General features: G+C 43.0%; 1 protein-coding gene across 1 annotated transcript; it reads left to right on the plus strand.

Moving 5' to 3' along the window:
- The first annotated feature begins 1,577 nt into the window (after positions 1-1,577).
- On the plus strand, positions 1,578-4,113 carry LOC138892943 (uncharacterized). The gene is made up of 2 exons (XM_070176703.1): positions 1,578-1,739; positions 3,451-4,113. Exons 1-2 carry the CDS (start codon positions 1,578-1,580, stop codon positions 4,111-4,113), a joined length of 825 nt encoding a protein of 274 aa, XP_070032804.1.
- The last annotated feature ends 7,762 nt before the right edge of the window (positions 4,114-11,875 follow it).

Below are 11,875 nucleotides of genomic sequence, written 5' to 3' on the forward strand. Positions count from 1 at the left end.
ACAATAATGTTCATATCAAAATGTATATCATAACTTTATTTTCTTTCTTTGTGCATATCAAAATATATATATCACAAGTTTATTTTCATTTTTTGTATATCTAAAATATAAAATTATAAATATAGTAGTTTATAATTTATTGTTCTCTATATCCAAGTGTATAACACAAAAATATCTTTTTTTGTATATCACGGTATATAACACATCAAATAACGTGTATACCAAAATATATATCACAACTCTATTTTCCTTTTTTATATATCTAAAATATAAAATTATAATGTCATTATTTATAATTTATTGTTATCTCTATATCCAAGTGTATAATACGAAAATAATTATATTTTTTGTATATCACAGTGTATAACACATCAAATAACGTGTATATGAAAATGTATATCACAACTTTATTATCCTTTTTTGTATATCTAAAATATAAATATAAATATAATTGTTTATAATTTATTGTGATCTCTATATCCAAGTGTATAACACAAAAATAATTTTATTTTCTGTATATCATAATGTATAACACATCCAATAACGTGTATACTGTTTACCCTCAAAATCGGATAACAATTGGATTTATAAGTGGTTTTAAGGATACGTGATTTAATTTGATACTAAACGACAAATCAGATTGCAATTGAAATAAGTAATGAAAAAATGAATGCAAATCGCTTAAGTTGAACAGTCTTAGCCTTTGAAGGTTAGCCACCCTCGAGCCCAAAAATGCTTTTATTGATAATAGAACAACAAGATAATAATAAGAACTTGAAGAGCATGGTAATATACTGCTTTGGGATGCATGTTACAATGTCCTTTATAAGTAATCAGACTCCATTTTATATAGTAGGGGAGTCCTACTTTAGATATAATTCTATAAAAGGTAAAAATCTTCTGGTTTTGCTTATTTTCCGGTTCTTTACTGACACGTGCTGAGATTCCCGCCGAAATATCCGATTGGCTACGGATATTTCGGCCTTCCGTTATTTCGATCTTCTGTTATACCGGTAATGTTTTCTCGAACTTATTCGGGGTCAGGGTCGATTCCGGGATCACGAGCTCAATGTTCTTGAGGACGGACATTCTGACCTCGTGTTCTGGTTCGGTAAGATTCAGGGTCGATCTTCAAACTGTCCATGCTCTGAGCTGTTATGCAATAGTCGAGCCCGATTTCGACCGTATACAGATAGTCCCCTCATTTTTTCGAAAGTAAACTACGAGAAACGATATGAGCTTCCGATATCTCTCCTCGATACTCCGCGTCAGAAATGACAAAATAAACGAAACATCTCGTCAGTCATGTCTTAATAGCATTAAATGTTCGTCAGCTGCTGGTCGGCCACTTATGGTTTTAACCGTCGTTAGGAAACTATAAATACCCCCTTCTTCTTTCATTCAAAACTTTATATCCAAATCTTCTCTACTCCTCTTTCTTAGAAATTTCAACACTTCCCAGTATTACATTTCTGGCTATTCTGAAATCCTTTCACAAAAACTTGAGCTTTGTTTTTAATTCCCAACCATCAAACTTAATTTTTATACTTCTCCTCTTTCCTTCATCTATCAAAGAAATGGCGAAGATTTCAAAATTTGTTCCCCAAGAAGAAACTCCCTCTGCCTCGCGACTGGCTGTAGAAGAAAATGTTTCGTCTGCTGCTACTAAGGAGCTGACACGGAAACCTCCCCTGCAGATGTTCATTCCTATGGGGTGCCCAACCTGTGCTGATTTCAAGGTCGAGAAACCCTCCTCGGTACCGGATCAGTGTGAACCGATCTTGAGATATATATGCTTGGTCACCGATAGTTTCATCTCCAAGGTCAAGGAGGATTGCAACTGGGTTAATAAGCATGTGGAGGTCCCCACACCCAAGGAAGCGATCCACGTTGAGGGTTTTCTAAGTGTTTATACTTATCCCTTCATGTTGGGCCCCTTGGATCCGATCATCATGGCCTTTTATAAGAGCTACGAGGTGACCCTCGGTCAAATTCATCCTTCTTTCTGGAGGATAGTAATTCTCCTCCGCTTCTTCATAAGAAAAATTGAGAGGGATTAATCAAACTTTCCCGTCGGGCTAGTAAGGCCCCATTCTCGAGCATCGACGAGGATTGGGACCGAGGCTGGTTAGGCCGATTCGTCCGAGTGAAGACCTCGAATTTAATCCCGGTCGAGTATGTGTTATTTCCTGAGAAATGGAACATGACACATAAGTATAACTTTGCATTCAAGATTTTGTTTATCGCTTTTCCTTTTCCTCCCTTCTGATCGATGTTTTGTGGTGGTGCAGTTATTGCTCAGATACCGGATGCAGTTTCTCGACTCAAGGAGTGGGTTGAGGGCATAGTGTCGCAAAAATCATATTTCGAGCGCATATGGCGCAAACTATCGAAGGGCCGGTGGGAGGCTCGTTCTCACGGTGAGATTCCCTTCTCGTATGGACAACACTTAGGTTTCCTCTGTGTTGTTAAGCCTTTACGCATTTTCCTTTCCTTTGCAGGTCTTCCTTAGGATGTTACAATGAGGCCTTCATATGGTGGAAAAGATTGCACCTCCGAGTTCCCTGCTTTGAGACAGGGTGAAGAAAAAAAGAGAAAAAGGGCTCCGAGGTCTCCAAACTCAGAGAAGAAAAAACCGAAAAAGAAGCTAGTGCACAAATCCAAGGAAAGCACCAGCGCCCGAGAGATCCCATCAGACTCACTCAATCGGTTGAGGGACGAGTCCGAAGAAGAAGAAGCTTTCGAACTAGTGGCCCGCGTGCAAAGCGATACCGAACTGCCTTAAACTAGGGTGGTTGATGAAGAGGCAGTGGCCGAGGCCTCCGAACCAGAAAGGGGCGAGGCTGTTTTGCCCCGAACTGGGGAGGTCGACAAAGAGACCACGGTCGGTACTTCTCAGGCAGAGGATAACTTCCCGTAGGATGCACTTGGGGTGATAGATCTCTCTGAGTCGCCTTCATTTACTGACTCCATGATCAACGAGGCCCAGATGCTGAAAGGACGCCCAAATGAGGGGCCCCAAGAGGTGGCAGACTCTTTTAACAACTTCTTTGATGGTTTAGACTCTACCGCCTCGGAGGATGTCACCGGATTGGGTGACTTACCAGTAACAAAGAAGAGACCGTCTTTTGAGCCAGCGTGCCTTCTTCAAGTCCAAAATTAGTAAACCGGTTCCCAACTCCGAGTGTAGATCCTGACCGGAAGCGGTCAATTATTATGTCTATTCCGGAGGATTCCCGGGGTTCTCTCTGCCCCCGTGGGGTTGCTAGTTATATTCGGTGCCTGGTGACTAAAGAAGATCAAACTAAGATGGACGAGGTGCAAGCGCCCTGCCAGTTCAACGAAGTACAACAGACGTTAAATCGGGTAACTTTGAATGACTTTGTTGACCTTTATTTTGCACTTAAATTAAGTTAAAAACAATCGTAACTCTTTTCATTGTGGTTGCAGGCCTCGGTGCTTCATCACGAGACTTTTCTCCGATATCGGAAGGAGTTAAACCAACAAGAGGCCGATACTCGAGGGCTCACTAAGAAGAGGGATGCTTACAAACTTCTTAGTGAGAAACTCCAGACTGATCTAGACGCAGTCCGAAAAGAGCATGCCGACCTGGTCGAGCAGGTAAGAAGAGTATTTGAAGTTAGTGATGATGAGTCAGATACGGTGGCTAATGGTCCGAACCCGCAGGTTCAAAAGAAACTTGATCAGATCGAGCAGCTCCAGGCAGAGGTGGATACGGTAAAGGCCGAGGCCGAAGAATGGAAAAGAAACATGGATCACTTGACCTCGGAAAAGGAGACTTTCCGGGTACAATTGACTTTGGCTGAGGTTCAGCTTCGGGCTGCAAAAGAAAAGGCCTTGGTGAAGGCCAAAAAGGTCGAGGGGCTCCAGTCTCATCTGAGTTCGGTTGTCTCCGATCAAGGAAATATGGCCAAGGAGCTTGAGGTGGCCAAGTCAGAGGTCATCGTGGTCAAAGCCGAAGCTGATGAAAGGGTGGCCCAGCATAAGGTCGTTGCCGAAGCGGCTCAGGACCTTGAAAAAAAATATGGTCAAGCATATGAAGTGGCAATCCCGAAGAGAGGCCCTCGAGGAAGTTCACACTCGGGGGTTTGATTTATCGGCTGAGATCAAGGATGCCAAGGTGCTCGAAGCCGCGACTAGGAATCTGGCCTATCCCGAGGAGGAAGATTCCGAGGAGTCTGAAGATTCGGGTGAGTCCGAGGGCGGCAGAGACCCCGAAGGTGATGATGCGGCCCCCGACGAAGACTAGGCCACTTTGGATCTTTTTAGATGTTTCTGTCTTCTGCTTTTTGATGAGGCCGTTCAACCTTTGTAAAAGTTTGTATCGGGGCTATTTGGCCCTTGTAAAAAGAATTTTTGACATGTATATATAAGGCTTTTTCCCTTTCACAGCTTTTGAATTTTCCCTTTGCTTTATTATTTGTATTTGCAAAGGTCGAAATGCCTTAGCATGAAATAGTTAGGTTATGTTCGAAGGTTCGAACAAACCTTGCCTTTAACATTATTTTGTTTTAAGGCATCGTAAGAATTCGATATTACCGAAAACTTTTTTCCAAAGTAGTTTATATTATAGTTTGCCGAGGGTAGCCTTTAGAAACGGTTATGGAATTCTTTTTTGAAGGCCTCATTTTTGTTACGGGTCTCGGATGTCTCCGAGACGTGTTACTACTGTCGTAGCCTTTTTAGTTCGGGTGTCGCCCAGTGGGCTTAGTGTCCCGAGTTATCCGGGCTTACCTAATATAACAATCCCCGAGTGGGGGTGGCCGTGGCCTTTGAAATTCGGGCATTGCCTAATAGGTCTTAAGCCCCCGAGGGCTAATAGTTCGGATCGTCCGAGTTAGTTTTTGGATGGCAGTCCCCGAGTGATAGTGATTGTTCGAACTCGGATTAAGGTGGCCCTTCGTCTCGATACCTTTAGGGGATCGTATATAGGAAATTCCTTGGGAAATGCAAGAAAACTTTTAAAGGACAAGATGTTTGTGCGCAAGGAAATGACTTCTTTTTATTCTTGTGCATAATAGTTATACATGTATACATGCTTTATGCCAGGGTTTGAGCAGTCTATGTGGTCACAGTTCATTTGATCGTTTGGCCCTTACAATAAATCCTATCGATTGAGCCCCTTCAATCACGAAGTCTATTTACTTGGTAAAGTCGATATCCGAGGGTAATGCCCCTCAGTGTTCGGGCCTGATCGAAGTGAGGCCTCAAATGCTGTTGTAATCATCGTCACCGGTCTTTGATTCTAAGTTAGCACGATTTACTTTTTGCCTCGTTAAAAACCTTGCCGGAAAACCCATTTGGGACAAAACCGGTTCAAGAAAAAAAGAGTGCAACGCGTGCTTTCAAACCTAAAATCTCGTATTGTCCCTTATTAGTTACCTGCAAGCGTTAGTTTAAAATATAAATAAAAGAAAGAACGGGGTCATACCTTATGAGTAATATCGCTTCAAGTGAGTTATATTCCAGTTGTTTGGCAGTTGCTCACCATTCATTGTTCCGAGTTTGTAAGATCCCTTTCCGATGATCTCGATAATTTGGTACGGTCCTTCCCAGCTCGGCCCCAATTTCCCTTTGTTCGGGTTCCGGGTGCTTAGTGTGACCTTCCTTAGAACCAAGTCCCCAGTATTGAAGTGTCGAAGGTTCGCCCTTCGATTGTAATACCTTTCGATCTGTTGTTTTTGGGCGGCCAACTGGACAAGGGCTGTTTCGCGTCTTTCATCTAATAGCTCCAGACTCGTACTCATGGCGTCGCCATTCTATTCCTTTGCTGCATATTGAAATCTGATACTTGGTTCTCCGACTTCGACCGGTATCAAAGTTTCGGCACCATAAACCAAAGAAAATGGGGTGGCCCCGGTACTGGACTTCGAGGTCGTATGGTATGCCCATAGGACTTCGGGTAGTATTTTCTTCCATTTTCCTTTGGCGTCGTTTAACTTCTTTTTAAGGTTTTGGAGTATGGTTTTGTTAGTAGATTCAGCTTTTCCATTCCCACTAGGGTGATAAGGTGTTGATATGATCCTTTTGATCTTGTGGTCTTCAAGGAATTTGGTTACTTTTCTGTCGATGAATTGTTTCCCATTGTCGTATACAATCTCGGCTGGCATTCTGAATCTGCATGTGATGTGGTCCCAAATGGAATCGATGACTTCCTTCTCCCTGATCTTCTCGTGCGCCTGGGTTTCACCCATTTAGAAAAATAGTCATTCATAAAAAATATGAATTGAGCCTTACCGGGTGCCCATGGAAGGGGCCCGACAATGTCGATTCCCCACTTCATAAACGGTCATAGTGACAAGATCGAACGCAGCAGCTCCCCGGGCTGATAGATCATCGAAGCGTGTCTTTGTCATCCATCACAGTTTCTAATGAAATCCTTTGCATTGTTTTCCATGTCGATCTAGTAGTAACCAGATCTGATTATTTTTAGAACCATCCATTCGGCGCCCGAATGATTTCCACAAGTACTTTCGTGTATTTCCCTCAAAATGTACTTGGTATCCCCTGGCCCTAGACATATTGCAAGTGGGCCATCGAATGTTCTTTTGAATAAGGCTTCGTCTTCTGACAGGCTAAATCGGATTTCCTTTGTATGCAGGGCCCTCGATTCTTTTGGATCTGAAGGCAGTTTTTCGGTCCTAAGATATTCTACATATTTATTCCTCCAGTCCCAAGTTAGGATCGTCGAGTTGATCTCGACATGACCTTCTTCCACCACCTATCTAATAAACTGTACGACTGCCCCCAAATTGAACTCGTCATCTTTGACAGATGACCCTAATTTAGTGAGGGCATCAGCCCCACTATTTTGATTCCGAAGTACGTGTTGCAAAGTCCATTCTTTGACCCGATATAATGTCACTTGCAACTTGTCTAAATATCTTTGCACTCATTCTTCTCTAACCTCGAATGCTCCATTAACTTGGTTTACCACAACGAGGGAATCACACTTGGCTTCGATCACTTCTGCTCCCAAGCTTTTGGATAGTTCAAGGCCTGCAATCATAGCCTCATATTCGTCCTCGTTGTTAGTCAATTTTGCAGTCTTAATAGATTGTCTAACTATATTTCATGTTGGTTGCTTCAATACGATGCCAAATCCGAACCCTTTTGCATTTGAGGCGCCATCTGTAAAGAGGGTCCAGATTCCCAAGGAAGTCCCCGAGTTAATTAATAACTCTCTTTCAACCTCGGGTATTAGGGCTGGCATAAAGTTGGCCACAAAGTCTGCCAAAAATTGAGACTTAATGGCGGTTCGGGGTCGGTACTCAATATCGTACCCGCTTATTTCCATGGCCCACTTGGCCAACCGACCCAAGAGCTCGAGATTATTCATAACATTTCTTAATGGGTAAGTAGTTATGACACATATGGGGTGACACTGAAAGTATGATTTTAGCTTCCTAGAGGCGATTAGCAAAGCGAGCGCCATTTTTTCTAGGTGAGGGTTCCTAGTTTCGGCCTCACCTAGGGGCCTGCTAACATAGTAAATTAGAAATTGCGTACCCTGCTCTTCCCGGACTAGGACTCCACTTACCGCTATCTACGAAACCGCCAAGTACAAGTACAGTTGTTCGTCCGCCTTCGGTGTGTGAAGCAGTGGCGGGCTCGATAAGTACCGTTTGAGTTCCTCCAAAGCTCATTGGCATTCCGGGGTCCATGAGAAGTTATTCTTCTTCTTCAATAGTGCGAAGAATCGATGATTCTTGTCGGACGACCTCGAAATGAATCACCCCAGGATGACTATGCACCCGGTTAACCTTTGCACGGCCTTCACGTTGTCCACAACCGTAATGTCTTTAATGGCTTTGATTTTTTCTGGGTTGACCTCGATCCCTTGGTTGGCTACTATGAACCCGAGGAATTTACCTGATCCAACTCCAAACGCGCATTTCTCCGGGCTCAGCTTCATATTGTATTTCTTCAATATGCTGAAGGTTTCCTGCAAATGTTTTAAATGGTCCTCTACTCGCAGGGACTTAACCAACATGTCGTCAATGTAAACCTCCATTGATTTTCCTATTTGTTCCTCAAACATCCTACTTACTAGGCTTTGGTAAGTGGCACCGGTGTTCTTTAAACCGAACAATATCACGTTATAACAGTATATGTCGTATTTAGTGGTGAAGGAGGTTTTTTCCCAATCACCTGGGTCCATCTGTATTTGGTTGTACCCGGAATAGGCGTCGAGAAAACTGAGGATCTCGTGGCCGGTCGTGGAATCGTATCATACGATCGATGTTGGTCAAAGGAAATGAGTCTTTCGGGCACGCCTTATTCAATTTTTGTAATCTACACACATTCTTAGTTTATTCCCTTTTTTAGGGACTACCATTACGTTTGCCAACCAATTCGGATATTTAACCTCCCGAATGGACCCTATTTTAAGAAGTGTATATATACCTCATCCTTGATGAAAGCATTCTTGATCTCGGACTAGGGTCTCCTTCTCTATTTGACCAGGTGGAACTTTGGGTCCAGGCTTAGCTTGTGAGTGGTTATCTCCGACGGGATCCCTGTCATGTCAAAGTGGGACCAAGCGAAACAATATTCGTTAGTTATAAGAAATAGAATGAGTCTTTTACCTTTTGCCCAGGCAAGCGTTCTCTCAATACGACTTGTTCCAGCTCCTCGACCGTCGATTTAGTGGCATCGGAATCATCGGAGGCTATAAAAGATCTGGGAACCCCGTAATCAGCATCATCACCTTCCCTTTGTCTATCCGAATCTGCCAAGGATGGTATCAGTGATTGCTATTTGGCCCCGTTATTGACCATATGGTTCGGATCCTTCGATGTTGTAGATGCCGGTATCACTTCCTCGACTGCGAACATTACCTTGGCGGCTGGTTTTTCACCGTAGACTATTTTGACTCCGCTAGGTGTTGGGAATTTCAGTGCCTGGTGCAGTGTCTAGGGCACCGCCCTCATGTTGTGGATCCATGGCCTCCCGAATAAAGCATTGTTCCTCATGTCTCCTTCGATCACATAAAAAGAATTCTTGGATGGTCCCGGTGGTGTTTACTGGTAACGTTATCTCGCCCTTAGTGGTTTCACATACCATATTGAATCCGTTTAGAATTCATACTGCAGGTACGATTTGGTCTTGTAGACCGAGCTGCTCCACGACCCTTGATCGAATGATGTCGGTCGAGCTACCTGGATCAATTAACACATATTTTACTCAAATTTTATTTACGAGCACAGATATTACCAGTGCATCATTGTGAGGTTGTACAATCCCTTCCGCGTTCTCATCGTTGAAAGATAAAGTTCCTTCCGGTATGTAGTCTCGAGTTTGTTTTTCCCTAGTAATGGATACTTTGTGCGTTTCATCATTGCCCCCTGTGGGATATCGACCCCACCGATGATTCTTGGCTCGATCGCTCAAGAGTTCTCGAAGATGCCCATTTTTAAATAGTCAGGCTACCTCTTCTCCCAGTTGTCGACAATTTTCCATTATGTGACCATGAGTGCCATGATATTTGCACATCTGGTTAGGATCCCTTTGGGCTGGATCAGATTGTAAAGATCGGGTCCATTTGGTATCTTTGATGTGCCCGATAGCTGATACAATGGCGGCAACATCGATATTAAAGTTGTACTCCAATAGCCTCGGCGCTTCTCTAGGCCCGATGGACTTGTCGAAACTATTTTTGGTCATGAGTCCCCGGTTGCTCTGACCTCGATCATTTCCCCATTCGTTTCTCATGGAGTTCCACCCGGACCCATTGCTTCTCCGATCTCCATTATATGGCTGATACCGATCCCTGTTTGGTCTCGGTTCATGATTAATGTCTCTCTTGAGTCTGCCGAGGGTTCTGACAGGATAAACATACCCCGAAGGGACTCCGAGTTGATCATCGTCGATTTTGATTTTTGATTGATACCGGTTATGCACGTCGGCCCAGGTAACGGCTGGGTATTCTATCAGGTTCTGCTTCAGCTGCTGTGAAGCCACCGAGCTTCGAATATTGAGTCCCTGAGTGAAAGCCTGAACAACCCAATCATCAGCGACCGGTGGAGGATCCATTCGTTCCATTTGAAAACGGAATACGGACTCTATGAGCATCTCGTTATCCTTTTGTTTACTGTGAAAAGGTCCGATTTCCTAGTCTCGACCTTGATGGAACCAGCGTGTTCTGTCACAAAAGAATCTGCAAGCATAGCAAACGAGTCAATAGAATTAGGAGGTAAGTTGTGATACCATATCATAGCTCCTATTGACAAGGTCTCTCCAAATATTTTCAGCAGAACAAACTCGATCTCATCGTCCCCCAAGTCGATCCCTTTGATGGCACATGTATAAGAGGTGACATGCTCATTTGGGTCGGGCGTTCCGTTGTACTTAGATATTTCGGGCATACAGAATTTCTTGGGGATTGGCTTCGGAGCCGCGCTCAGAGGAAACGGTTGTTGCACAAACTTCTTGGAATCCAGGCCTTTTAATATTGGAGGTGCTCCTAGAATTGTAGGTTTCCACCTTTTTGTCATTTGCTTCGATTTTCTTCTCACCTGATTCTATCTGTTTTGCCAGCTCCTCGAGCATCTTTATGATCTCGGGGTTAGCCCCTGATTCATGTTCATTTGACCTTCCTATGACTAGTTCATCCCCGCAGGTGACTTCCCGGGGAGAATCGGGCTCAACCCTTCTCGGTGCACGACTTTCGTTCTGTAACTGAGTTATCGCCGCCTCTTGAGCCTACAGCATTTCGAAGATCAATAGTAGACTGATCCCGTCTTCTTTAATATTTTGTGTGTTTCGAGTTGCCGATAGGTCTCCACCATAGATGTTATTTTCGGGGTCGGTAGGCAAGTTTGCATCGACAGCCACATGTGAATTAGTGTCAATCGGATCTACGATCAAAATTCTAATGGGATCAGCAGGCGGTACCTCGTTACCGGGCACTATGTTGTTATTTTCACCTTGATGACCAGACTCGTTGTCAACATGTAGGGATGCTGATTGAGAGTTTGACATTTTTGTCTTTTACCCTGGAATCAAAGACACTTCAAAGAGAAAGTGTAAAGTAGTATGTGTTATGAAGATTTATATCAAATAACCACTATTATTCTTATCCCCACGGTGAGCACCAAACTGTTTACCCTCAAAATTGGATAACAATTGAATTTATAAGTGGTTTTAAGGATACGTGATTTTAATTTGATACTAAACGACAAATCAGATTGTAATTAAAATAAGTAATGGAAAAGTGAATGCAAACCGCTTAAGTTGAATAGTCTTAGTCTTTGAAGGTTAGCCACCCTCGAGCCCAAAAATGCTTTTATTGATAATAGAACAACAAGATAATAACAAGAACTTGAAGAGTATAGTAATATATTGCTTTGGGATGCGTGTTACAATGTCCTTTATAAGTAATCGGACTCCCCTTTATATAGTAGGAGAGTCCTACTTTAGATACAATTCTATAAAAGGTAAAAATCTTCTGGTTTTGCTTATTTTTCGGTTCTTTACTGACACGTGCCGAGATTCCCGCCGAAATATCCGATTGGCTATGGATATTTCAGCCTTCCGTTATTTCGATCTTCTGTTATTTTATACCGACAATGTTTCCTCGAACTTATTCGGGGTCAGGGTCGATTCCGAGATCACAGACTCAATATTCTTGAGGACGGACATTCTGACCTCGTGTTCTGGTTCGATGAAACTCGGGGTCGATCTTCAAACTGTCTGCGTTCTGAGTCCGATCTGTTATGCAATAGTCGAGCCCGATTTCGACCATATACATATACCAAATTGTATATCACAACTTTATTTTCCTTCTTTGTGTATATTAAAATGTATAACTAAAATTTATTTTTCTTTCTTGTATATCTCAGTGTATAACACA

The sequence above is a fragment of the Nicotiana tomentosiformis genome, chromosome 5 (genome assembly GCF_000390325.3).
Source record: "Nicotiana tomentosiformis chromosome 5, ASM39032v3, whole genome shotgun sequence".
Classification (NCBI taxonomy): domain Eukaryota; kingdom Viridiplantae; phylum Streptophyta; class Magnoliopsida; order Solanales; family Solanaceae; genus Nicotiana; species Nicotiana tomentosiformis.

Bases quoted from the DNA above. Each gene is read 5' to 3' on its own strand.
- LOC138892943 (XM_070176703.1), top strand. From the start codon at position 1,578: ATGGCGAAGATTTCAAAATTTGTTCCCCAAGAAGAAACTCCCTCTGCC. The intron at 1,740-3,450 runs GTCGAGAAACCC...TTGTGGTTGCAG, and splicing joins CAACCTGTGCTGATTTCAAG to GCCTCGGTGCTTCATCACGA.